Genomic DNA, 26,950 nt, shown 5'->3' on the forward strand with positions numbered 1-26,950 from the left:
CTGATAGGGATATGTGTTTAGGGGCAGTGAACTGGCTTAGGAAGATCAGGTCAGTGCCACTGATGGACAATAAAGCTACTAACATATGGACCTGGAATGTCCAGGATAAGTACCATGAATATCATAACACCAAACTAAGACCTGTAAGTTCAAATTATGGGTTTTGAAGCCTTTGCAGTAGATTGTATTGTTTCTCATACATCTCCGCTGATACTGAAGACAACGATTCCGTCTTGATAAAGAAAAAGTGAAGAGAGGTTGTCTGTGTCCTTTACATGAAGCCTTATCATAGATCAAAGGCACAGACTGGTATATGGTATTGGAAAATTCTGGAACTTAACTGTAGTTTGGATTCTATGTGACAATATTACTTTCATACCCAAATTTATACCTGAGACACCATCACATAATCATGAAACCAGAACAACATAACTTCTTATTATTCATCTGAATTGGAACCTATAAAGCTCTGTTACTGACCAGTGATACTGGTATGTAATTCAGAAATATGAAAGATGATTTCAGAGATGAAATCAGTTTCAATGTATAATGAAGAAGAATAATAATAACACAAGTTACGTGGAGCACTTTTCTGATAACTGAACTGATCTTGATGAACTCACCAGTCTTTATGTGCTATGAAGAAAAATGTAGAAATATTTGTTACCAACTAACCTTTGCGTCGGCACTGTATGTAATATCCCAAAATTGGTCCTTTGCCAGACTGCCCATTTGTCCAGTGCATGTCAACACTATATGCTGTTTTGCTCATAACTAGATCTTTTGGTTTAGATGGAGACCCTTCCTGTGGTCCTGTAGTGATGTTGGCTGTAGTGGCAGGCCCATAATCTATGGTCTGTGCTCGTACTGAGAATATATAGGTTACTTCCTCTTCCAATGTCTGGATTTGGAGTGTTGTTCCAGAAACTTTCTGCTTGACTTGTTTACTAAAAGCTGCACAAAAAAATAATTTTTCATTCAAATAAATTGTAGTAACTTTATAAAAATGAGAAACGAAATTATATTCTACAAACTTTTATGCCACCAATCAAATTACACAACTAGCAAGTAATAAATAATTACAGTAGAGTCCCATTAATCCTAACTAACTGGGACCGGACCTTGTTCGGATTACCGATTTGTTTGGATTAGCTGGAATCATGGTAACGAGTTTCTAGAATGAAGTATACCAAGCAGACAAGTAGGTACACCATGGTAACAAATGGGAACAAGTGTGGGAACAATGGCTCACTCTCACTCCCTGCCCTGCCTGCTGATTTTATGTTTATGAGACGATGGCGCAACTATGAGTCATGTAACGGACTGTTTTCATTATGCCAAAAAACAATGACTGAGTTTTTGTCATCTAAAAAGTAGGGATAAAATTTCCACTCTATTTTAGTAAGTTTGACAGCTTTTCTTTCATTGTTATGCATTGTTTAAACCTAATGTTTTCTTGCCAATTTTTCTAATACATGTTTACTGTACAGTGTAAATTAAAATAGTGTGCATGTACAGCAGTTTACCGCACAGTTTTCCATACTTAGACTAATATTTTTCATGTTTGGATTAACAGAACGCTCGGATTACCGGGGTTCGGATTAGCGAGACTCTGCTGTACTATCAATGGCATGAATTAATATAAACATCTTTTTTTGTTATTTCTTTTTCAGCCCTGTAGGTACTCTTGTTGTAATCATCATCATCATTATGTACTCAACTATAAAAAGACAAAGAAATTGTTAAACATTGTTACCAAAAACCTTGAAAGTTCTTTATGATTTATTTCACATTTTTACACAACACTCTAATAAACAGTTAAATGGACATGGGCTACATATTTTTTCAAGGAACAATGAACAGGTTTTCTGTTAAAATTGACTGTGAAAAAGAAAATGCTGTGCTGTGAAAAATGTGTGGTTTCGTTTTCTTTCTCAGTCAGATTTAACTACAATAAGGCATTTCAACTATTAGACACATTGTTTCTCCTGCATACATTCTTTTGCCTTAAATATTACAAAAAATTGTATACATAGCAATGTGCTGCTTTGTTTTCTTTCTTGCAGTCGGTTTTAAGGAAATACAGGAAAGATGTACTTAAGGCTTATCGGCTATGATTAGAACACTGCTAATGAATCTGAATCATCTGAAACTTCGAACTTTGTGTTCACACATTAAAACTATGTTAAATACTCTCACTGAAGCTACTATCCTCATAGATCCAGCAGCTGCATACACAAATGAACCCAACCAGTTTTCCGATTCAATTTAAGTGACTTCAATTCCCAATCAAGGTTTCATTTGCAATAACATTAAACAAGGTTCAAGGACAGAGAGAGGGGGTGATGAGATGTACAGAGAAGGGGAGGGACAAAATGGACATAGAGAGGGGGAAGCAGGAGATGGACAGAGAGTTGGGGAGAATGAATGGGAGAGAGAGAGAGAATCTGTGAGAGAGAGAGCGAGAGTGTGTGTGAGAGAGAGAGAGAGAGAGAGAAAGAGAAAAAGAGAGAGAGAGGGGGGGGAGGGGGGAGGATATGACAGACAGAGAGGGGGGACAGGAGGAGGAGGAGGAGATGGACAGCGATAAGGGGGAGAAAGAGATTACAACGTATTCCCACACATATTTAGCAACTGAGAAGCACTGCCAGGTTCGCAAGTTGTTAATCTTTAATAATGGCAGTAGTTGTTAGGAGTACCCTAAAAGTGAGATTTCCATCATCTCACTACAAGTCTCACTACGCAGAATAATTGTGCCATCTGCTAACAGTCAAGTGAATTCTCTTCTAGCTTGATGGTTACCAGTTATCCATTCCTGTCATTGTAGCAGCTAAAAGTGAGAGCAGAAAGGAAAATGTAATTGGTAACCATAACAGATCTGATCCTGTTAACTCAATGTACTGACTTCATGTGTGCCTAGCACGTAAGCCTGTGTTATAAAATGTCACTGAACCTGTTACTATGTTCAAGCACCCCATATTCTTCTTAGTGGCACACAAGAAAAAGAATGGCAATGAACTTGACAAATTAATTAATATTACACCGAAAAAAAAAGTAATGGATATGTGCTATATGAAAGGAACTTTGTCCTTCAGCTTTTTTCTATTGAAGTTTGTTTATGAACTGATGAGGCAAAAATGTGATATCACTAAATCAATAAAATAAGGTACATATTGTTTACTCAACACCCAAGATTTTGCTCAATTTATTGAGACAAATAGCACAGCATTACACTCAACTGCACTTAACATTGCCAATTTCTTCAATTAAATTGTGTAAGAATATTTTGAGTCAGTGCAAATCTGATTTACTATCAATTTCGAGATACTACACTGCAACTGTGTACAACATCTGCACAGCATGGCAATCACATACTTGCAAACACAGAGTGGCATGTTCCAATTTTGAGTGCATATTACAAACATATAGGAGACAGGCAAAATATCCTCAGAATTCAAGAAAAATATAATAATTTCAATTCCAAATAAAGAAGGTGCTGACAGGTGTGAAAATAACCAAACTATCAGTTCAATATGTCGCAGTTGCAAAATACTAACACGATTTCTTCACGGAAGAATGGCAAACTGATACAAGCCAACCTCAGGGAAGATCAGTGTGGATTCCGGCGAAATGTAGAAACACGCAAGGCAATATTTACCCTGTGACTTCCCACTGAAGATAGGTTACGGAAAGGTAAACCTACATTTACAGCATTTGTAGACTTAGAGAAGCTTTTGACAATGTCGAATGGAACACTGTCTTTCAAATTCTAAAGGTGGCAGGGGTAAAATACAGGCAGCAAAGGCTATTTACAATTTGTACAGAAACCAGGTGGCAGTTATAAGAATCAAGAGGCACAAAAGGGAAGCAGTGGTTGAGAAGGGAGTGAGGTGCAAACTATCCCCGATGTTATTCAATCTGTATATTGAGCAGAAACGAGAAGGGAGTGAGGTGCAAACTATCCCCGATGTTATTCAATCTGTATATTGAGCAGAAACGAAACAAACGAAAAATTTGGAATAGGAATTAAAGCTCAGGGAGAAGAAATAAAAACGTTGAGGTTTACTGAGATCATTGTATTTCTGACATAGATAGCAAAGTACTTTGAAGAGCAGTTGTACAGAATGGACAGTGTCTTAAAAGGAGGATATAAGATGAACATCAAACAAGCAAAACAAGGATACTCAATGATATCTGTTGCTTCCTGGATGTTGACATTTGTGTATAGGTTAGTAATGTTGAAAAATACAAATCTTGCATCTGGAGTTATTTTTATGTCTTTTATTTTTTTAGCTAATGTTCTGGAATTCCTTATTGTATATCTTTTGTTGTACGTGTATATTCTGTGGTTTGGGCTACAAATTTGTTTATGGTGTTTCTCTTGATTTGTGTGATACCATTGCTACCAAAGAAATCATTAACTTTTCGTATGTAGTTATTTTTGTTTATGATTACTAGTCTATTGCCTTTATCTGATTTAATTGTTAAGGCATTGCTATTCATTAATTTTTCATTAATCTGGCATGGTGATTTGTTATCTGAATAGGTATTATAGCTTTTCCTGATTTTGAGCTCTCTTTCTGTTGCATTTGCTATTTTGATAGTAATTTCATTCTGCTGTTTTATGGGTAAGTTTGCTAAGTCGAGTGCTACTTTTGCAGATGCTGTTAGTTGGTTTTGTACACTTTTGTGGAATCAAGGTTCGATAGTGTACTTTAATCCTTTAATCCAATAATTTTTGCTCTTGGTCACTGAAAATAATTTCAGTCATGTTGATGGTTTTTTCTGAAAATTGAAAGGAGAAATTATGTTGTTAATTGTAGCAGTTTTTCTAAGAGGTAAGGCAGTTTACTGTTACTTTCTCGTTGGATCCAAAATTTTACTCCATATTGTATGATGTGAGGTACCAGCATTGGTTCTGCTGAAATCTTAATGTTGATTTGGACTGGGATTAGCTTCTTCATTAAACAAACCTTATTGACAATTTCACACTTTCGATTACTTTTACCATTTTTTATTCTTATCTTTACGTACGTTAGCAAATTCCCCATATGGGTGTATGACATTGAAGGCCACAAATTTTGTCCTTTGGGGCCTGCAGAGCAATATATGTCTTTTAATGACACGATTATTATGAATAGTAGCAAGCTACACTGCCATGTAAATTGTTTATATTTTATATAACTCATAATGAGCCAATTTCAGCAAATTGCCTTCGTCAGGTGCTCTATAAATACATAAGTAAGTGGTCTTAATAATACATTTTTAGATGTTTTTGCCTTACATGTAACACTGTTGCTGTCATGTCCACATTAGTGTACAAAAACAACTAATAGCAACTGCAGAAGTAGCTGAAGACTTAGCAAAATTACACATAAAACAGCAGAATGAAATTACTATCAAAAACGCAAATGCAACAGAAAGAGAGCTCAAAATCAGGATAAGCTGTAATACCTAGTCAGATAACAAAACACTATGCCAAATTCATGAAAAATTAATGAGTAACAATGCCTTAGCAATTAAATCAGATTAAGCCAATAGTCTAGCTATCATAAACAAAAATGACTACATAAAAAAAGTTAGCGATTTCTTTGGTAGCAATGATATCACACGACTCAATAGAACCCCCACAAACAAATTTGTAGCCCAAACCAGGAAAACCATAAAAGCATGTCATACAATACTTACAGAATATGAAAAAAGGACATGTCTACCCATGAACCCCAGAACAGCAAAGCTCCGTGGACACCCTAAGATACATAAACAATTTGTTCCTATACGTTCTGTAGTAGACAATGTTAACAGTCCCACATATTACATAAGCATGAAATTAAACAACCTCCTTAATAAATTTTACATATACAACAACAAATATACAATAAGGAATTCTAGAAGATTAGCTAAACAAATCAAAGACTTAAAAATAACCTCAAATGCAAGATTTGTATCTTTCAACATTACTAACCTACATACGAACATCCCAATACAGGAAACAACAGATATCATAGAACAAAACCTACTCAAATACAGAAAAACCTCAGTGCAAGGCACTACGGAAATTTTACAACTGATAAAACTTGTCTTACACCAAAATTACTTCAAGTCTGATAAAAAAAATATATACACAAAAAGATGGAGTCACAATGGGATGTAGCACTGCTGGAACCATAGCTGACATATTCCTTAGGAAGAAAAATTATTTGGAAGAAAAAACACAACTGATCAAAAAATCATATATTATTACAGATACGTAGACGACACTTTAATGCTTATAGACCGTAACCTTACTGACGTGGACAAAATACATAAAGCACTCAATCAATTACACCCCAAAATGAAATTTACCACAGAACACGAAACTAACAAAACAATTAACTTTCTCGACCTAACTATTAACAACATTAACAACAAACATTGCATCAAAATTTACAGAAAGCCAACAACAGACTGTATTATCAATGCACATTCATGTCATCCAAAAGCCCAAAAAGTCACATTCTTCCACACAATTTTGAAGAGATTAAAAAACTTACCACTAGAAGATGAATCAATTCAGAAGGAAATAAAAACCTTAGAATACATAGCCCTGCAAAACAATAATGACCCCAAAATTGTAGCACAATTATACCACAATAAAACACAACCTGAAAGGCACAATATACATAAAGAAATAACACTGAACATACACACAAAGAAAAAGAAGAAAACAAAATAAGTAACCACAACTTATCTAGGAAGCATCTGGAACAAAATCAACAAATTAAACACAAAATTCACAAAGGCAGCTTGATTTTTTTCTTTTTTTCCCCATACACAACAACCCTGAGGATACTTGAATGTAGTCAAACAAAATCAGGTGCTGCTGAGGTAATTAGATTAGGAAATGAGACACTTAAAGTAGTAGATGAGTTTTGCTATTTGAGCGGCAAAATAATTGATGATGGTCAAAGTACAGAGCATATAAAATGTAGACTGGCAATGGTAAGAAAAGTGTTTCTGAAGAAGAGAATTTTGTTAACATTGAGCATCTAAAGTGTCAGCGAGTCTTTTCTGATAGTATTTCTATGAAATGTAGCCGTGTATGGAAGTGAAACATGTACAAGCTGAAGATGATTAGATGTGTAGAATCACGTAACTAATGAGGAGACACTGAATAGAATTGGGGAGAAGAGAAATCTGTGGTACAACCTGACTAGAAAAGGGATTGGTTGAAGAGATCACCAATTTAGTGCTGGAGGGAAGCATGGGTGATAAAAATCATAGAAGGAGACCACGAGATGAATACAGCAAGCAGATTCAGAAGGATGTAGGTTACAGTAGTTATTCGGAGATGAAGAACCTTGCACCGGATGGAGGAGCATGGAGAGTGGATCAATCCAGTCTTTGGACTTAAGACCATAACAACAACATTACAAACATTATATTACTTCAGGAAATGCACCTTGTGATAAGAGCTGGCTGGTGGTTTCTTCAATACACAATTAATCTGAAACTTTCTGACAAGTTAAAACTGTGCGCTGACTGGGACTTGACCCTGAATCCTTATCTTTTATGGGCAATATTCTTTACCTAATCAGCTATCAGACATGACTCGTGATCTGCCCTCACAGCTTTAGTTCTGTTAGTACCTTCTCTCTTAATTTCCAGATTTCACAGAATCTCTTGTGCATATCTTGATGGGACAGTACTCCTTTTAGACAGGATACAGAGATAAATGGCTTAGCTACAGTACAGCAGTCATTTCTAAAATGAATTTTTTTCCTGTGTTTGTGTCTGGTACTAATTTGTCAGGAAGTCTCACCACATCACACACTCTGCTGCAGGGTGAAATTTCTTTTTCAGGACAACCACTACACTCTGGTTCAGCCATTTCTCTGCAATATCTTTTCTTCTAGGAATGTCTACCCTACAAGACAAGCCCGAGCCTAGCATTTGGAAAATAGGGCATAAGGTGTTAAAAGAATTACATTCTGGATTCGGGCTCTGGTCCAACAGACAACTGTATACATATTGATGCAGGGTGTAAATTTCATTCCAGGATATCCTCTTAGGTCAATGCCATACTAATTTTCAACTGATACTTCATTTGAAATTATTTTCATTAAATATTTTGATAGTAAAAATCCTCCCAGTTTTCTAATCAAATACATACCAAAAATGAAGCACTGGATAGTTGCATATGTACAATTATTTTACAAGTATATTTCAGATAATAATAACTTTATTTAAACTAGATGCTCTGCTAAGATAATATCTTCTAACAGACATAATTAGGTAATAAGCCAGTGGAAATGAAGGCCAATTTGGTGTGATATGCTTGACCAAAATTGGGTGTCTCAAAAAAATACCTCAGTGCTAGCGTATTTCAATAAAACATCAGAATTTTTATTTATGAGCACAATAATCAGTAAATATGAAGCATCCAACCAATAAGCCACCCAAACACATTTAAATACGTATAAATCATATAAACAGCAGACAAGTATAATTGTAAAACCTTTTTCATAATAATGAGACAATTATAATTACAACATAACAATTCCAAAATTTCATTCAGTTAGGCAAAGTACATTAATCATTTGTAAAGGATCAACTGATCCCTGAAAATGGCCACACTGTTGAATCTTGCTACTTGTGACGAAGTAATAAAGTAGCTTCCTCAAGAATAAAGCCTCATAGAGGGAAGAAGAAACTGTTTCATCTTTTGTAAGACTTCTGGTGGCTGTGAAACTCTGTACAAAGATCATTAGTCTTTGACCTTAAATAACAAGTATGTAATTTGCTGAATGTTTTGTTATTTGAAAACTAACAATATGATGCTTGATATTATTCTTTATGTAAAGTAACAATATTACTGTTTTGGGACATGATCATAATTTTAAGCATTCTTTCAAAATGAGCATGATAATTAATCATGCATGTGTAATTAATAATGCATGTAAAGTCAATTTTTTGAAAACATTTTCTATTGTATGTTAATTTTACATTTGCTGTGATATAACCAAATTAAACATAATATAAGAGCAGATGGAAAGTTGACATACAATAGGAAGCAAGGAACTTGTGTTAACTGTAATTTGTTTGAGTCGGCACAGTTACGAATAGCTCGCTCACCACTTTGGGCTAGGTTGTCGCCTGTATATTGACAAACGAGAATTAATAATTTATTGAAGTCTGTTTTTTTTAAGGCCTATCACACTGGCAAGAATGCAAATGACACATGTAAGTATTAAGTAACTTTTTGAAATGTTTCCAGGTATTCAGTCAAGTGCCAGTCATCTAAATGGTGTGACTTTTGGTAAGTTGAGTAGTTATCTTCAAAAGTCCTGAAGACTGATTTGTCTTCTGCTGGCCTCTGTCTAATGTAACCCCCTCCCCCTCCCTCTCATGTTGAGCTTGGGATCACGATACCTGTGACCTGTGGGTGGCTTTGCTGGCAAAATGGAGAGAGAAGTTCATGTTTAGGACATGAGTCACAGTGCCCACTCTCAGTGCTGACCCCACAACTCTAAGGACCTTGTAGATGCACAGGAGATGCCTCCAAGTGGAATGATCTCAACTCTTCAGTTGATATGGCATGAGTGGATCTTCCTACAGAATGCCTGTTGTGCTTCGGCATGCTCAAGGGTGGGTCCCAAGCCTTACTTAAATGTAAACTCTGTCTTCATTTATCAGCTCACCATGTTTTCATATCTCAAACAGATTCTTTTAAAACACAATTCCATAATACGTTGACTGTTTTAACAACTTGTTGCTGCCATGACTCATCCTTTGTTCATTGTGCTCTGCTACATGACTTTTTTGTTAGTTTCATATCTTGCATCTTTCCTCTACTGTTTGGATACTCTGACCTACATGTTCAAAGTACAATAACTGTCTGTGTAACACCAACTGAAAAGCTAAGATTATTCCACATAGTGGACCTGCTCCACACCTGCAACTTCCAAGCTCCTTGGTGGCAGTGTAGACATTGAAGGTCATGACTCATGTACTGGCTCTTCCATCTCACCACAGGAGCAGCCGACATGCACTGTGGACTGGAGCTAGACAGTGGGAATGTGGGGATATGTGAAACAGTGCCCAGCAGAACACAAATCAGTCAGGACTGCCTGAAGATGACAACATTTCAGCTTGCTGAAATACTGCACCATTTGGACAATGCTGCTCAGCTGAATACCAAGAAGATTTCAAAATCATTACACACCAGGTGAGACTAAAATCACAAATTAAGTAATTACTGTGTAGGTGGACATTTCTGCACATGCAGCTTCTACAAGATTTAGCCTGACATGTTTACAATATGTACCAGTCTGGCCTTGGCAGCCAGAGACTGTGGTCTCGTGTGTGTGTGTGTGTGTGTGTGTGTTTGTGTGTGTGTGTGTGTGTTGTCTGCTCTTATGAAGGCCTGTTTGGCTGAAAGCTTCGTCTGACAGTATTTTTGTTGTGTCTATCTGTGACTCAGCATCTTCGTTAGATGGTGAGTAGCAGCTTTCCTTTTCAAATATTGTCATATGTACCAGTTGAGCTGTGGCTGCTCGGGTTTGATCTAACGAACATACCGCATATAATATTATCGCTGTATCGCGGAGGAAAGAGAGAAGTGGCGCCCCCTCGTGGAGGATATACAGTCGAGTAGTTGGATTTTGGAGCGCGAGCAGAGACAGTGAGACAGGCAGTAGTGCGCGGAGCAAGAAGCCGTGTCTGCCGACACCGTGTGTGGTGTCAAGAGGAAAGTTTGCCACGTTACCCGATTGTGTTTGTGCATTTGCGGTGGACTTGGTGGATAGAGACGCCGATGCTGTCGGGAACATGCTGCTTCCTTGTTTATGATTGATTTACCGTTTGCTTCCAGTGACTACATTCTCGTCTCTATTGCTCTGTGACTGATGTGATGCCATTGCGAGCACTGTTGGTTTGGATATAAGTAGCATTTTGTTCTCAGTGTCCATCGTTCTGGCAATTACTGCGTGTGCATGCCGTTGTGGTGTATTTATTGAGCAGTGTGCTTTGGATGCTTGACCTTACTATTAGGAGTCCATTGCGTAAGGCCGCGTTTATCCTGTGAGGACTTGTGTTCTGCATTTAAAAAATTAGTTGTTGTCAGTCACTGAATTGCTCAAATGCATTCATACTTCTCTGCTTAAGTGTTATTGTTTTATGCCCCTCTGAATGGAATAATGATAAAGGGCCTTACTATTACTGACCTTCTTGTGTGCCACTGAGTTGGTTGTGTTTTTCAGCCACGTAATTTGTGCGTGGATTGTATACTACCAAATGTAAAATTCATCAAAATGTAAAATTTATTAATACAAACAAATATTTAGTTTGTAATTTATAAACTGACGTATTCAGAAGAATAATCTGTATGATGTCCTGAAACTGTATTATTTCTAGGGATTGTATTTGATTATTCGATGTTGAATAAATATTATTATTATTATTATTAATTCACTGTGTTAAGTGGTGTCCTCTGAGGTGCTGGAAGTAGTGGATAGACAGCTGTTTTGGAGACGTTGTATATGCAACTAATTCATGTCCTTACTACGTTGGTGAGCTGCTTGCCCTTTGTGTCACAGGTGGTGCTAATTTCATTAATTTCGCCACCGGTCTTCGCAGAGGCTGCGGGAGGAACCGACCCACTGTGGCAATCAGTTATGTAGTCGCGCCCGCCCACCGTAGTGGGCGTTGTTTACTAGCCCGGCGCCTTCCTGTACTTGGTGGCGGGAGCGTGTTGACTGGTTTCTTACGGCTTGCAGTCTGGGAAACCGTGCCTTTGGTGTACACGTGGAAGACTTATGTTTCGCTTCCAGTACCTCGGAGTGGCTCTATGTGGGTAATGAGAACGACTTATGTTGTTGGTGCCTCAAGCCGAAAGTGGTTCATTTGCTAAACAGAAGGTGTATTGTATGGAATTCTGGTTTCAAGTTGTGTTGATTATGTGGGGAAATTGCCTTGAACAGACATTTAATTAATTAGTAAACAACTGAATGCTATTTGTGAGTTGAAGTTTATTGTGTTCCTAAACATATTTTTTATTTGGTCTTTAAATATGTCTGCTTGTGAGATGTCTGCTTGTGTGTGTGTATATGTGTGGATGGATATGTGTGTGTGTGTGTGTGTGTGTGTGTGTGTGTGTGTGTGTGTGTGTGTGTGTGTGTGCGCGAGTGTATACCCGTCCTTTTTTCCCCCTAAGATAAGTCTTTCCGCTCCCGGGATTGGAATGACTCCTTACCCTCTCCCTTAAAACCCACATCCTTTCGTCTTTCCCTCTCCTTCCCTCTTTCCTGATGAGGCAACAGTTTGTTGCGAAAGCTTGAATTTTGTGTGTATGTTTGTGTTTGTTTGTGTGTCTATCGACGTGCCAGCACTTTCGTTTGGTAAGTCACATCATCTTTGTTTTTAGATATTTTTTTCCCACGTGGAATGTTTCCCTCTATTATATTGATAAACATATTAATGATTATTTTTAGTAGTTCACTTATGCAATTAGGCGATTTACAAGGCCTGTTGTGTTGTTTCCTTTCGAAAATATTATCAATGTTATTAATAAAGAAGTGTGTTGTAAAAAAATAAACAGTGAATGAAGTGCCTCAAATCCCTTTGGTCCACACCTTCTGTCATTCACCCTTGTGTGGTATTAACAAACCGTGAAAGCCCATTTCACCAGTATTGTGCACGATTACTGTAAGATGAATTTTCTAGATAGTAACAACTATTCCAAGATAGTAACAACTATTATTATAATGTCAGTCCTTACAAAGTTTTCAGTTTAAATTTTTATAGCTTTGCATTCCTCCTGTCTGAGTGACTACAGCAGACATATGAATTGCCTTGACAGCAGTTCTTTTATTCTTGTCAGTAATAAGATTCTTATTTCTTGTTTTGAGTACCCTATCATATCTTTATTTTACAGCATTTAAGGTAAAGGTTCACCACTAGCAGCATGTTTATCTATTTTTATTATTTTGAACATGGTTTGCTTTCACAACAAATTCTCACTTTATGAACTACGGTGGCATAATTTTTAATTCTTCTGTTGCAAAATCATACATGATTCAATATGCAGTATTTCTAGTAACATGACTACTTACTTTCATTTTGCTCCGCTGTTTCATAGGTCACTATATAATCTATTATTTCACCATTTCTTTTCTTGGGGGGATCCCAGGACACTCTCAGGCTGCTCATCGTGATTTCAGAAAACCTGAGGTTAGTTGGTGGACCAGGTAAACCCTATATGGGAAGTAACATTTGGAAACAGCATTAATGCCTATTATATACTCAATTATCTACAGATGGAATGCAAACTTAAACATGTATATTGTAGAGCTAAGCATTAAATAAAACCTATAGGAAAGAAGAACATATTATATCAATGAAACACCTTAATATTATTATGCAGTTATGATAAACTGCTCATGTATGCTGTATTAGCTACCAATTGCTATTAATGATGCTACTTCCTAATCAGTCAAGCACATGTTTTTCTGAATTTATATTTAAATGTGGTAGTAAATAAAATTTTGACCCATGTGCATAATAGTTACTTTAAAAATATTAAGAGTTTTCTAATAAGCAGTTACGCTATTCTGCCTTTATTTAATTACTTCTATGTGCTATACCTGGATCAGAATATAACATGGGAGGCCAATAAGATCAAGAAAGATGTCATAGTAAAAACCAATCAAATAATTAGTTAAGTCATGCCTTTTGTTCTGTTCTTCAATGGCATTATCACTCGGTTACCTCAGTAGCTAGTTACAAGTCATTTGCTGGTAACAATTAGAACTTTTACTGTTGTGATTAAATTTGCATTGTTTCTCCATAAGCAAACTCAATAGCAGATGTTAACTGAGAATTCTGAACCTATTCAGCACAAAATCATATAGCTATTGCTGTCTTAGCCATACTACCCGTGTGGGTAACAGCAATACTCTTAGTGCAAAACACTCATTACTTGAAACAATTTATAGCATAGCATATAAATTAATGTAAAATATGAAATGTGTTCCACACAGAAAAAGTTCTAAAAGTTTTATGTTCTTCATGCCATTTATTAAAAGAAAATTATATATACAGTATTATGTACTTTATTATTCTTGTTACATAACTAATTCTTTTTTACTAGGTCATTTGCTTCTGCAAGCACTTCAAACTCCCATGCTTTCAGCATTTCTCTTATTGCAATAGAAGATTTCTGCTTTGTTGTTACTGCTGCCTCCTCCTCCTCCTCTGAAGAATTCCGCTCTGCTGTGAAACACCCTGCCATAAGCTCTTCTGTGGCCACTTTATGGCTGCGATCTTCCACAAGCTCATCGATATCACTGTTATCCACTTCTAGTCCCATGCTCTTGGCCAAAGACACAATTTCGTTGACTGTCTGGCCAAAGCCTCTTCCAGGCAGAAGTGAGAGTTCTCTTGGTGACACCTTCCATGCCTTTTCTATCATCTTAATGCAGGCATCGATGTTGATGTGATATTTCCAAAACTATCTTAGCATGAGATTGGTAGCTTAGTCAATTCAAAGCAATGCTCGAAGAGTGTTTTAGCATAGAGCTTCTGAAAGTTAGAAATAATCTGCTGATCCACAGGCTGGAATAACAGAGTGGTGTTGGGGGGAGGGGGGGGGGGGGGGCAGTCGATGGTTGGAGAGACGACATCATGGTTACAGATACTCTGCATAAACCAGTGTTGGTTACTGATGCCTCATATATATGGATCATGATAACCCCTTCAGCATCAACTAAGGCCTGAAGATGGTGCACTGAAGCACTGAATGGCTGTAGCACTGAAGCACTGAATGGCTGTACATGTTTCATTTTCTTACAATAGTGAATGGCCACAGTCCACCAGACCTCCAGCCACACAGATTGAGCCGGCCAGTGTGGCCGAGCGGTTCTAGGCGTTACAGTCTGGAACCGCACGACCACCATGGTTGCAGGTTCGAATCCTGTCTCGGGCATGGCTGTGTGTGATGTCCTTAGGTTAGTTAGATTTAAGTAGTTCTAAGTTCTAGGGGACTGATGACCTCAGAAGTTAAGTCTCATAGTGCTCAGAGCCATCTGAACCATTTGAACCACACAGATTGACATACAAAAACTAGAAGTGAGAATGTGGTTCCTTGTCCTTCTTAGTAGAAAAAAAAGTAATATTTCATTGAAAAACACTGTCTACAAGTAAATTGTTGTAGCTGTTAGCTTTCATACATTCTTTTAAGAAATCCTACTTTGATTCCAAGTTCTTATTGTTACTGATGATGAATTCACATCAAGACAGAATGCTGAGCACTGCTTGCTTCTGGGTTAGGTGGAGATGTGTAGTCGTATCTCAATACCTATTTGTGTTTGTAAGCTTTTTATACGGTCTGTGTACTAGTGTTGTCAGGTCTTCTATAAACCAACATATATAGGAATGGGAGACTGACCTCACTCTATACCACCAAGGTTAAGTAGATTTTGGGATGAATATCATTTAAAAATACGTGGAATCTACGAAGCCATATAACAAATGCGCCATCCACATAGTGAAGCCACAAGAAGGCTTTAGTACCACATTACATAATGCCTATTGTTCAAAACGTTTCAGGAAAATGTCAACCGAGATAGCAAAGATGAACCCATAGCAACACCATCAAATATTCCATAAAATTCTCCTATATATTTAAAACAGCTAAACTGTAGATATAATCTGATCTGGTCACACACATCTGGAGCAACATTTGTCCCTACAATCTCCGTACTATCTGGTTGTTAGTACATTAAGATTTCAAAGCTTACAAAAATGTCACTGGCAGTTATCTTCTCCAAATGTAAAATTTCTAAAAAATGTTTCAGGCCATTCACAAAAGTATTTGTTCTTCCAATTAGATGTTTCAGTTTCCCCAAAAAAATAACTTAATAAAAAGTAAGTTGAAGGGTTCATTCCATTCACTGTTAAGTCTCAGAGGGCACTCTTCTTTGAGTATCTTCAATAGACCATATATTCTTGGTGATGCAATAACAATGGTCTTTCGACACTGTTCAGGTAACCATAAACACCAGAAGATCCTGAAGAAGATACCAGCAGAGAGATCAAAATTCTGATTGTGTAGAAGAAATTGAGGAGGAACATGACATGGCCTAATAACCTGGAAGATTTTATCTTCAATGACAACAACCACGAAAGCCCTGCAGACCTATATAAGGAACACCTACTCATTAGAGTACATACTGGATCATGAATAAAACATACCTGCAATGTTCTCACCATAACTGGTGCAGATCTTGGTCCATCTCCTGCTGGATTGAAAGCCACAATTTGTATTTTATATTTGGTGTATTTATCTAAGAAAACCAAACTATGAGAGTTGTATGTAGCAGGCACAACTTCCAACTCCTCTTCAATTTTATGGTCATCCAGATCCTGTGATGTTTCTGTTATTAAGTAAAATATCTGAAACAGAAATAATTAGCTACCTTCAAAATAATAATCTCTGAAACTAAAGATACAAAGTAAATTAAATTCCATTACTCACAGTATTAAATCAAGAGTAACATGTGGCAATGCATGAATGCTAAATATAGATCCAGTTACAGTAGATCAGGTACGGAGAAACAAGCTGCCACTTACATTAAGATGGGGCACAAATATGAAAACGCTGATATGCCTACATTTAACAATATCAGCATAATGAAGTTTATGCCTGGAACGTTATTAACAATATGTTTGTTTGTTTGGTTATCTTCCACGGAAGCTGTTATAGTCATTTCTTATTGGTTTTTCCATCTTAAGATTACTGCAGTTAAAGAGTAATTTCACCAGATGTGTTTTGTTCTTATTTAAAAAAGCATCTTCTGTTGTCATCCTGGAGATATGGTACATTACACATAAAACGTCTATGTTTTGGTATTTATAAATTAAAAACAATTCATCTTTATAAAACTGGTGCACAATTTAGTCACAGCATTTTTACCTCTTGTTACATGTTCTGAGGTCCTGTGATTATTCCTTTGATGTTATCAGAGGCTGAAAACTATCGTAAAAGGTGGCTGTACACTCGTCTCCCGTAATTTTTTGCTTTTCACTAACCTTTTTTTTTTTTTTCCTCTTAGGCAGCATTCCCCCACCCCCCACCCCCACTTCACCACACTTCTGTTAACTTCACAAGGGAAACAGTGTTGTAGTTTTGATATGTCCCACACTCAGCAATGTTTGTGTATATTGATTTCTTTTCGGTGTAGGGTGTGGGTTTTGCCAACTTTGTGAATGCAGAGAGAAGGAGAGAGGGAGCATTTCTGTCTCACTGCCCCCCCCCCCTCTCCACCAAAAAAACTACCATCCTTATACCACTCACATCTCAGCTGAATACTGGACTCAATGTCTGCTCTTTTAACAAGCTGCACCTGTGTCACTATTTTTACTGTTTCCATGAAGGACTTTATTCCATATTTTTTGACATTTAGCATGAGCTTCTTAGGTCATCATGCATGTTTACAACTTTAACATCATGGAATTTATGTGGCTTTCCTTCTGAAGAAGATGATTTAGTGATATTGACACTTGGTCAAGGTTTTCACAACAAACTTATGCAAACGTTTGGTTGTATATTTTCTTCACTGAAAATCTCCTTCATTTGTTGCTAGTTGGATGATGGCTGTTTAGGTAGTCAGAGACGCTGTTCTGCAAAATTATGACAAGTTTCCTTTACGTTAATTCTATTATTTGCAAAATGCACGAACCGGCTCATTTACTCCCTAGTGACACACTCATCCTTAGATTTTTTGTAGTTTCTATAACAAATAAATGTGAATTCTGTATTATACTGTTCCCTTCATTTTAGGTTTCAGAAAGCTAACAGTCTTCTAAGTAAAAATCCAAATACAGATATTCAATTCTAACAACCTAAGCTTATGGTTGCAAATACATATGCATTAATACTGTGTTCACGATGGTCTATATGGCACCACACCCCTATCGTCCACCAAACTACTACACCTTACAGTCTGTCATCATTCATACACACTGATGCACCAAAGAAACTGGTGTAGGCAAGTGGATTCAAATAAAGAGATATGTGAACAGGCAGAATTCGGCACTGCAGTTGGCAACAATGATATGAGACAACAAGTGTCTGGTGCAGTTGTTAGATCGGTTACTGCTGCTACAATGGCAGGTTATCAAGTTTCAAGTGAGTTTGAATGTGGTGCTATAGTCGGCACAAGAGCGTTGGGACACAGCATCTCTGAGGTGATGTGGGGATTTTCCTGTACGACCATTTCACGAGTGTACCGTGAATATCAGGAATCTAGTAAAACATCAAATCTCTGACATCGCTGCAGCCAGAAAAAGGTCCTGCAAGAAGTGTGCTCCCTGCCGCCATTGGATAAGCAGCTGCAGCAGCAAGTCGTATACTCCTAGCTCACTCATTTGTTACATAGTTTAATTCTTAATTTCTTTGCGTGTTTTTGGTACTTGCATTGTTTAATTCATAAATTTCGGGCGTATTATAGTATTTGAGAGTTGTAGCATCGCGTTTTAGTACCTGAATAGTGTAAAATTGCGTAGTCTCCTTCCGCCGCCGAGCAGTGTGTCAGCAGTACGCAAGTAGCAGCATTACTGCATTTACTAGGCAATCTTGTATTTTAATAACCGTTTAAATTTCGTCGATTTGTTTGCGCTCTCTGTAGATTAGTTCAGACGTTCTTTGCACAAGAGTTTTTAGCATGGATAGGGACTGCAACTGCTGTGTTCGGATGCAGGCTGAGTTGGCATCCCTTCGCTCCCAGCTTCAGGCAGTGTTGGCTTCGGTCACACAGCTTGAGGCTGTTGCCAATGGGCATCACTGTGGGGGTCCGGATGGGGGTTTGTCGGGGACGGCCAGCTCGTCCCACGCATCCCCCGATCGGACTAAGACTGTGGTTGCCCGGGATACTGCCCGCATTGAGGCTGATCCCTCACCTGTGGTAGAGTGGGACGTCGTCTCAAGGTGTGGCAGGGGGCAAAAGACATTCTGGAGGGCTGAACGGAAGGCCTCTCCAGTTTGTCTGACAAACCGGTTTCAGGCTCTGTCTCAGGCTGATACTGACCTTCGGCCTGACATGGCTGCTTGTCCTGTTCCAGAGGTTGCCCCTCAGTCTGCAAGATCCGGGCGGTCGCAGAGGGTGGGCTTACTGGTAGTTGGGAGCTCCAACGTCAGGCGCGTAATGGGGCCCCTTAGGGAAATGGCAGCAAGAGAGGGGAAGAAAACCAATGTGCACTCCGTGTGCATACCGGGGGGAGTCATTCCAGATGTGGAAAGGGTCCTTCCGGATGCCATGAAGGGTACAGGGTGCACCCATCTGCAGGTGGTCGCTCATGTCGGCACCAATGATGTGTGTCGCTATGGATCGGAGGAAATCCTCTCTGGCTTCCGGCGGCTATCTGATTTGGTGAAGACTGCCAGTCTTGCTAGCGGGATGAAAGCAGAGCTCACCATCTGCAGCATCGTCGACAGGACTGACTGCGGACCTTTGGTACAGAGCCGAGTGGAGGGTCTGAATCAGAGGCTGAGATGGTTCTGCAACCATGTGGGCTGCAGATTCCTCGACTTGCGCCATAGGGTGGTGGGGTTTTGGGTTCCGCTGGATAGGTCAGGAGTCCACTACACGCAACAAGCGGCTACACGGGTAGCAGGGGTTGTGTGGCGTGGGCTGGGCGGTTTTTTAGGTTAGATGGCCTTGGGCAAGTACAGAAAGGGCAACAGCCTCAACGGGTGCGGGGCAACGTCAGGACATGCGGGGACCAAGCAGCAATCGGTATTGTAATTGTCAACTGTCGAAGCTGCGTTGGTAAAGTACCGGAACTTCAAGCGCTGATAGAAAGCACCAAAGCTGAAATCGTTATAGGTACAGAAAGCTGGCTGAAGCCACAGATAAATTCTGCCAAAATTTTTACAAAGGTACAGACGGTGTTTAGAAAGGATAGATTGCATGCAACCGGTGGTGGAGTGTTCGTCGCTGTTAGTAGTAGTTTATCCTGTAGTGAAGTTGAAGTGGATAGTTCCTGTGAATTATTGTGGGTGGAGGTTACACTCAACAACCGAGCTAGGTTAATAATTGGCTCCTTTTACCGACCTCCCGACTCAGCAGCATTAGTGGCAGAACAACTGAGAGAAAATTTGGAATACATTTCACATAAATTTTCTCAGCATGTTATAGTCTTAGGTGGAGATTTCAATTTACCAGATATAGACTGGGACACTCAGATGTTTAGGACGGGTGGTAGGGACAGAGCATCGAGTGACATTATACTGAGTGCACTATCCGAAAATTACCTCGACCAATTAAACAGAGAACCGACTCGTGGAGATAACATCTTGGACCTACTGATAACAAACAGACCCGAACTTTTCGACTCTGTATGTGCAGAACAGGGAATCAGTGATCATAAGGCCATTGCAGCATCCATGAATATGGAAGTTAATAGGAATATAAAAAAAGGAAGGAAGGTTTATCTGTTTAGCAAGAGTAATAGAAGGCAGATTTCAGACTACCTAACAGATCAAAACAAAAATTTCTGTTCCGACACTGACAATGTTGAGTGTTTATGGAAAAAGTTCAAGGCAATCGTAAAATGCGTTTTAGACAGGTACGTGCCGAGTAAAACTGTGAGGGACGGGAAAAACCCACCGTGGTACAACAACAAAGTTAGGAAACTACTGCAAAAGCAAAGAGAGCTTCACTCCAAGTTTAAACACAGCCAAAACCTCTCAGACAAACAGAAGCTAAATGATGTCAAAGTTACCGTAAGGAGGGCTATGCGTGAAGCGTTCAGTGAATTCGAAAGTAAAATTCTATGTACCAACTTGACAGAAAATCCTAGGAAGTTCTGGTCTTACGTTAAATCAGTAAGTGGCTCGAAACAGCATATCCAGACACTCTGGGATGATGATGGCATTGAAACAGAGGATGACACGTGTAAAGCTGAAATACTAAACACCTTTTTCCAAAGCTGTTTCACAGAGGAAGACCGCACTGCAGTTCCTTCTCTAAATCCTCGCACAAACGAAAAAATGGCTGACATCGAAATAAGTGTTCAAGGAATAGAAAAGCAACTGGAAACACTCAACAGAGGAATGTCCACTGGACCTGATGGGATACCAATTCAATTCTACACAGAGTACGCGAAAGAACTTGCCCCCCTTCTAACAGCTGTGTACCGCAAGTCTCTAGAGGAACGGAGGGTTCCAAATGATTGGAAAAGAGCACAGGTAGTCCCAGTCTTCAAGAAGGGTCGTCGAGCAGATGCGCAAAACTATAGACCTATATCTCTGACGTCGATCTGTTGTAGAATTTTAGAACATGTTTTTTGCTCGAGTATCATGTCGTTTTTGGAAACCCAGAATCTACTATGTAGGAATCAACATGGATTCCGGAAACAGCGATCGTGTGAGACCCAACTTGCTTTATTTGTTCATGAGACCCAGAAAATATTAGATACAGGCTCCCAGGTAGATGCTATTTTTCTTGACTTCCGGAAGGCGTTCGATACAGTTCCGCACTGTCGCCTGATAAACAAAGTAAGAGCCTACGGAATATCAGACTAGCTGTGTGGCTGGATTGAAGAGTTTTTAGCAAACAGAACACAGCATGTTGTTATCAATGGAGAGACGTCTACAGACGTTAAAGTAACCTCTGGCGTGCCACAGGGGAGTGTTATGGGACCATTGCTTTTCACAATATATATAAATGACCTAGTAGATAGTGTCGGAAGTTCCATGCGGCTTTTCGCGGATGATGCTGTACTATACAGAGAAGTTGCAGCATTAGAAAATTGTAGCGAAATGCAGGAAGATCTGCAGCGGATAGGCACTTGGTGCAGGGAGTGGCAACTGTCCCTTAACATAGACAAATGTAATGTATTGCGAATACATAGAAAGAAGGATCCTTTATTGTACGATTATATGATAGCGGAACAAACACTGGTAGCAGTTACTTCTGTAAAAAATCTGGGAGTATGCGTGCGGAACGATTTGAAGTGGAATGATCATATAAAATTAATTGTTGGTAAGGCGGGTACCAGGTTGAGATTCATTGGGAGAGTCCTTAGAAAATGTAGTCCATCAACAAAGGAGGTGGCTTACAAAACACTCGTTCGACCTATACTTGAGTATTGCTCATCAGTGTGGGATCTGTACCAGATCGGGTTGACGGAGGAGGTAGAGAAGATCCAAAGAAGAGCGGCACGTTTTGTCACAGGGTTATTTGGTAACCGTGATAGCGTTACGGAGATGTCTAATAAACTCAAGTGGCAGACTCTGCAAGAGAGGTACTCTGCATCGCGGTGTAGCTTGCTCGCCAGGTTTCGAGAGGGTGTGTTTCTGGATGAGGTATCGAATATATTGCTTCCCCCTACTTATACCTCCCGAGGAGATCATGAATGTAAAATTAGAGAGATTAGAGCGCGCACGGAGGCTTTCAGACAGTCGTTCTTCCCGCGAACCATATGCGACTGGAACAGGAAAGGGAGGTAATGACAGTGGCACGTAAAGTGCCCTCCGCCACACACCGTTGGGTGGCTTGCGGAGTATAAATGTAGGTATAGATGTAGAATGACGTCTGAAGAGAATCATTCAATATGACGAAGTGCAACCCTACCATAGATTGCTGCAGATTTCAATGCTGGGCCACCAACAAGTGTCAGCGTGTGAACCATTCAACAAAACTTCATCGATATGGGCTTTTGGAGCCGAAGGCCCACTTTATGCCTCGCCTGGGCCTGTTGGTACCGACATTGGACTGTTGATGAATGGAAACATATTGCCTGATCGGAGAAGTCTTGTTTCAAATTGTATCGAGGGGATGGATGTGTTGGGTATGGAGACAACCTCATGAATCCATAGATCCTGCATGTAAGGAAGGGAGTGTTCAAGTTGGTGCAGGCTCTGTAATGGTGTTGCAGGTGGAGTGATACGGGACTCCTGATATGTCTAGATAGGACTCTGACAGGTGACACATATGTAAGCATTCTGTCTGATCACCCGCATCCATTCATGTCCATTGTGCATTCCGATGGGCTTGGGCAATTCCAGCGGGATAATGCGACACCCCACACATCCAGAATTGCTACAGAGTGGCTCCAGGAACACTCTTCTTAGTTTAAACACTGTTGCTGGCCACCAAACTGCCAAGGCATGAACATTATTGAGTACATCTGGGATGCCTTGGAATATACTGTTCAGAAGAGATCTCCACCGCCTCATACTATTACGAATTTTTGGACAGCCCTGCAGGATTCAGGGTGCCAATTCCCTCCAGCAGTACTTTGGACATTTGGCGACTCCATGCCATGTTGCGTTGCGGCACTTCTGCATGCTCACGAGGGCCTACACGATATTAGGCAGATGTACCAGTTTCTTAGACTCTTCAGTGTATACCATTTCAAGTCAGATGGCATCCTAGCATCCCCAAGCGATCCATCCAACTTCATCATCAATATTATTATCTCGATTCTATCCTGTCAATGTTTAGATCAAAATTAGCAATAACTCTGAAATATCTCTTCAGTCCCTGCCACTAACCTCAATGATGGAACAAGCTACACTTTCCCCGTTCACAGCATTAGGTAGGAACAAATCCCCCTTTTTTTTGGTCATCAGCCTACTGACTGGTTTGATGCGGCCCACCATGAATTCCTTTCCTGTGCTAACCTCTTCATCTCAGAGTAGCACTTGCAACATACATCCTCAATTATTTGCTTGACGTATTCCAATCTCTGTCTTCCTCTACAGTTTTTGCCCTCTACAGCTCCCTCTAGTACCATGGAAGTCATTCCCTCATGTCTTAGCAGATGTCCTATCATCCTGTCCCTTCTCCTTATCAGTGTTTTCCAGATATTCCTTTCCTCTCCAATTCTGCATAGAACCTCCTCATTCCTTACCTTATCAGTCCACCTAATTTTCAACATTCGTCTATAGCACCACATCTCAAATGCTTCGATTCTCTTCTCTTCCGGTTTTTCCACAGTCCATGTTTCACTACCATACAATGCTGTACTCCAGACGTACATCCTCAGAAATTTCTTCCTCAAATTAAGGCCGGTATTTGATATTAGTAGACTTCTCTTGGCCAGAAATGCCTTTTTTGCCATAGCGAGTCTGCTTTTGATGTCCTCCTTGCTCTGTCCATTATTGGTTATTTTACTGCCTAGGTAGCAGAATTCCTTAAGTTCATTGACTTCGTGACCATCAATCCTGATGTTAAGTTTCTCGCTGTTCTCATTTCTACTTCTTCTCATTACCTTCGTCTTTCTCCGATTTACTCTCAAACCATACTGTGTACTCATTAGACTGTTCATTCCGTTCAGCAGATCATTTAATTCTTCTTCACTTTCACTCAGGATAGCAATGTCATCAGCGAATCGTATCATTGATATCCTTTCACCTTGTATTTTAATTCCACTCCTGAACCTTTCTTTTATTTCCATCATTGATTCCTTGATGTACAGAGTGAAGAGTAGGGGCGAAAGGCTACAGCCTTGTCTTACACCCTTCTTAATACGAGCACTTCGTTCTTGATCGTCCACTCTTATTATTCCCTCTTGGTTGTTGTACATATTGTATATGACCCGTCTCTCCCAATAGCTTACCCCTACTTTTTTCAGAATCTCGAACAGCTTGCACCATTTTATATTGTCGAACGCTTTTTCCAGGTCGACAAATCCTATGAAAGTGTCTTGATTTTTCTTTAGCCTTGCTTCCATTATTAGCCGTAATGTCAGAATTGCCTCTCTCGTCCCTTTACTTTTCCTAAAGCCAAACTGATCGTCACCTAGCGCATTCTCAATTTGAGCTGTTAAGCTGATTGTGCGATAATTCTCGCACTTGTCAGCTCTTGCCGTCTTCGGAGTTGTGTGGATGATGCTTTTCCGAAAGTCCCCTACTGTCATCAATTTGTATTATAAGTATTTACAAGAATTTCAAGAGAGTTTATTATAATAATACCAACTACTGGCCATTATTATTGCTTCATCGAACACACTTTATACCAAGATTTCATTGAAGAAGGCTCCTAAATCAACATCTGCAATATGCCATCTTAGAAAAGGATCTATAAATACTTATTGTATATTTTGTGCCTTGCCTTGTAGCCAAGAAGATCTCCATTTTGCTGGTTCTGCTGAGGTGGCTTCCATCGTAGCCGAACTTCTGTAGACGACACAGGTTCAGCGATGACTTCCCGAGGTTCACCAGTAGGAACTGCTTCACCCACATATACTGTGACCGGGGGACTCGGTGGGCCACTACCTTGTGAGTTAAAAGGCACGACAACAATCTCATAATTGCGATCCCGGGTCAGTTCTGTAAGAACAATCTCATTTGCCTGAAACATTTATAAAGATATGATCAGCTGTATCAGTACATCTCATACCCATTTGTGTAAATTAGGTACATGCATATCAAACAAGACAAAAAATTGACAACGTTAATCATGATTTGAATTATTTGATATTTTCTTTTCTTTCACTTTCTGCATAACTGCAACATCTTTGCTGATCGCGTAAGTACCTCTGTTGAATTATTTCCTGCTTTGCTTGTGCCTGTGAAACCTTTATTTTTAATACACTGAATATGTGACTTAATTTAAACTCCCTATCCTTAAATAAATAATTATACCAACATTTCAACATTTCTGAATTCTCGCATAGCCTATCTTCACTCTGCATCTTACAAGCCTTTAATGACTTGCAATTTGAAAGTGGTTTAGTACAATTTCTTCATAGTATGATGAATTTAGTCCATTTCATTTCTAGTGGAATTTGATTTATTTATCTATTTCTGTTATTCTAGAATGATTTTGTAGCAATCTGCCAGATTTTACACCCAAGATCCAAATGCACAGTTATTTGCATTGATATACAATGAAATTCAGGGGTGATGTATACTTTGGCTGAACTGTGAACCACTAACGTTGATTTGGTCTTAATTAAATTACGTATCGAGAACACTCATACCACTGACTTACAGAAGTATACTTTTGAAAGTATCGGAAAATTCTGAAAGTAACCTATTTCTCATGTAATTGTACAATAAAATTAAAGAAAGATTGTTGTGAAAGAGGATAGGTCTACTGTCCTTCAAAATTTTAAAGGAGCACAATTTAGTTTAAGCCTACAATTGACGATAACAATACTAGTTTATCACAGCACTCACGAATGTTCAAAATTTCGCAATATATCACAATACAGACAAGTATTGATACACTCAATGAAAGATTGAATTACAAGGATTTTTCACCTAGCTGATCCTGTGCACTCTTCTATATTGGCATGCCGAAGAACACTGAAACATAACTTTATCTCGATGAAAATCACTAAAATGTGCAGCACATCTTCTGCCTGTTGCAGCTACCTAGTAAGGCACTATGTAGTTCAAACCAACTTTCATACTGAGAACTGCTTTACTTGGCTTTTATCAGCTTCTAGCAACATTTGTTGTCTTTTACCAGTTTCTTTAACTTTTAGTACAATGTGAGCATGTTAGTGCATGGCTTCAAATGATTTCTATGAGTTTTTTAACTAGTCTTGCTGTTACGTCAGAAATTCCTCTAATACCTGTAATATTGTTTGCTGTCTTCTTTTCTTGTTTACCTGGATTTTGATCAACCTCCATTCTTCTATAGTAAAACATATGACCAGATTTCCATTTGAACTTGCATTAAGTATTCAAGCCTGGTCTCGCTCTATTAATTTTTATGCACACTTCCCTCCTTTACCAATTTAATTATTCCTTGATGCCTCAGGATGTGTTCTGTCGGCATATCCTTCATTTTAGTCAGATTGTGCTACAAAGATCTATTCTCCTTGGAGAAATTCAGTACTTCTTCTGTAGACACTTGATCTACTCACCTAGTCTTCAGAATTCACGTATAGCAAGACATTTCAAATACTTCTACTTCCTTCTTGTCTGTACTGTTATTACTGACATTTCTTTTTC

At 39.0% G+C, this 26,950-nt stretch overlaps 1 protein-coding gene across 1 annotated transcript in view; it reads right to left on the reverse strand.

Moving 5' to 3' along the window:
• The window catches only part of LOC126249469 (protein sidekick), a 452,637-nt gene that overhangs the window by 26,071 nt on the left and 399,616 nt on the right, over window positions 1-26,950 (reverse strand). The window contains exons 28-31 of the mRNA XM_049951126.1: window positions 25,098-25,337; window positions 16,231-16,431; window positions 13,092-13,233; window positions 676-954 (exon numbers count right to left, since the gene is read on the reverse strand). Of these exons, the coding sequence (XP_049807083.1) occupies window positions 676-954; window positions 13,092-13,233; window positions 16,231-16,431; window positions 25,098-25,337 (862 nt within the window). The remainder of the gene's footprint in view (window positions 1-675; window positions 955-13,091; window positions 13,234-16,230; window positions 16,432-25,097; window positions 25,338-26,950) is intronic.

This window comes from Schistocerca nitens, chromosome 1, assembly GCF_023898315.1.
Source record: "Schistocerca nitens isolate TAMUIC-IGC-003100 chromosome 1, iqSchNite1.1, whole genome shotgun sequence".
Taxonomy (NCBI): domain Eukaryota; kingdom Metazoa; phylum Arthropoda; class Insecta; order Orthoptera; family Acrididae; genus Schistocerca; species Schistocerca nitens.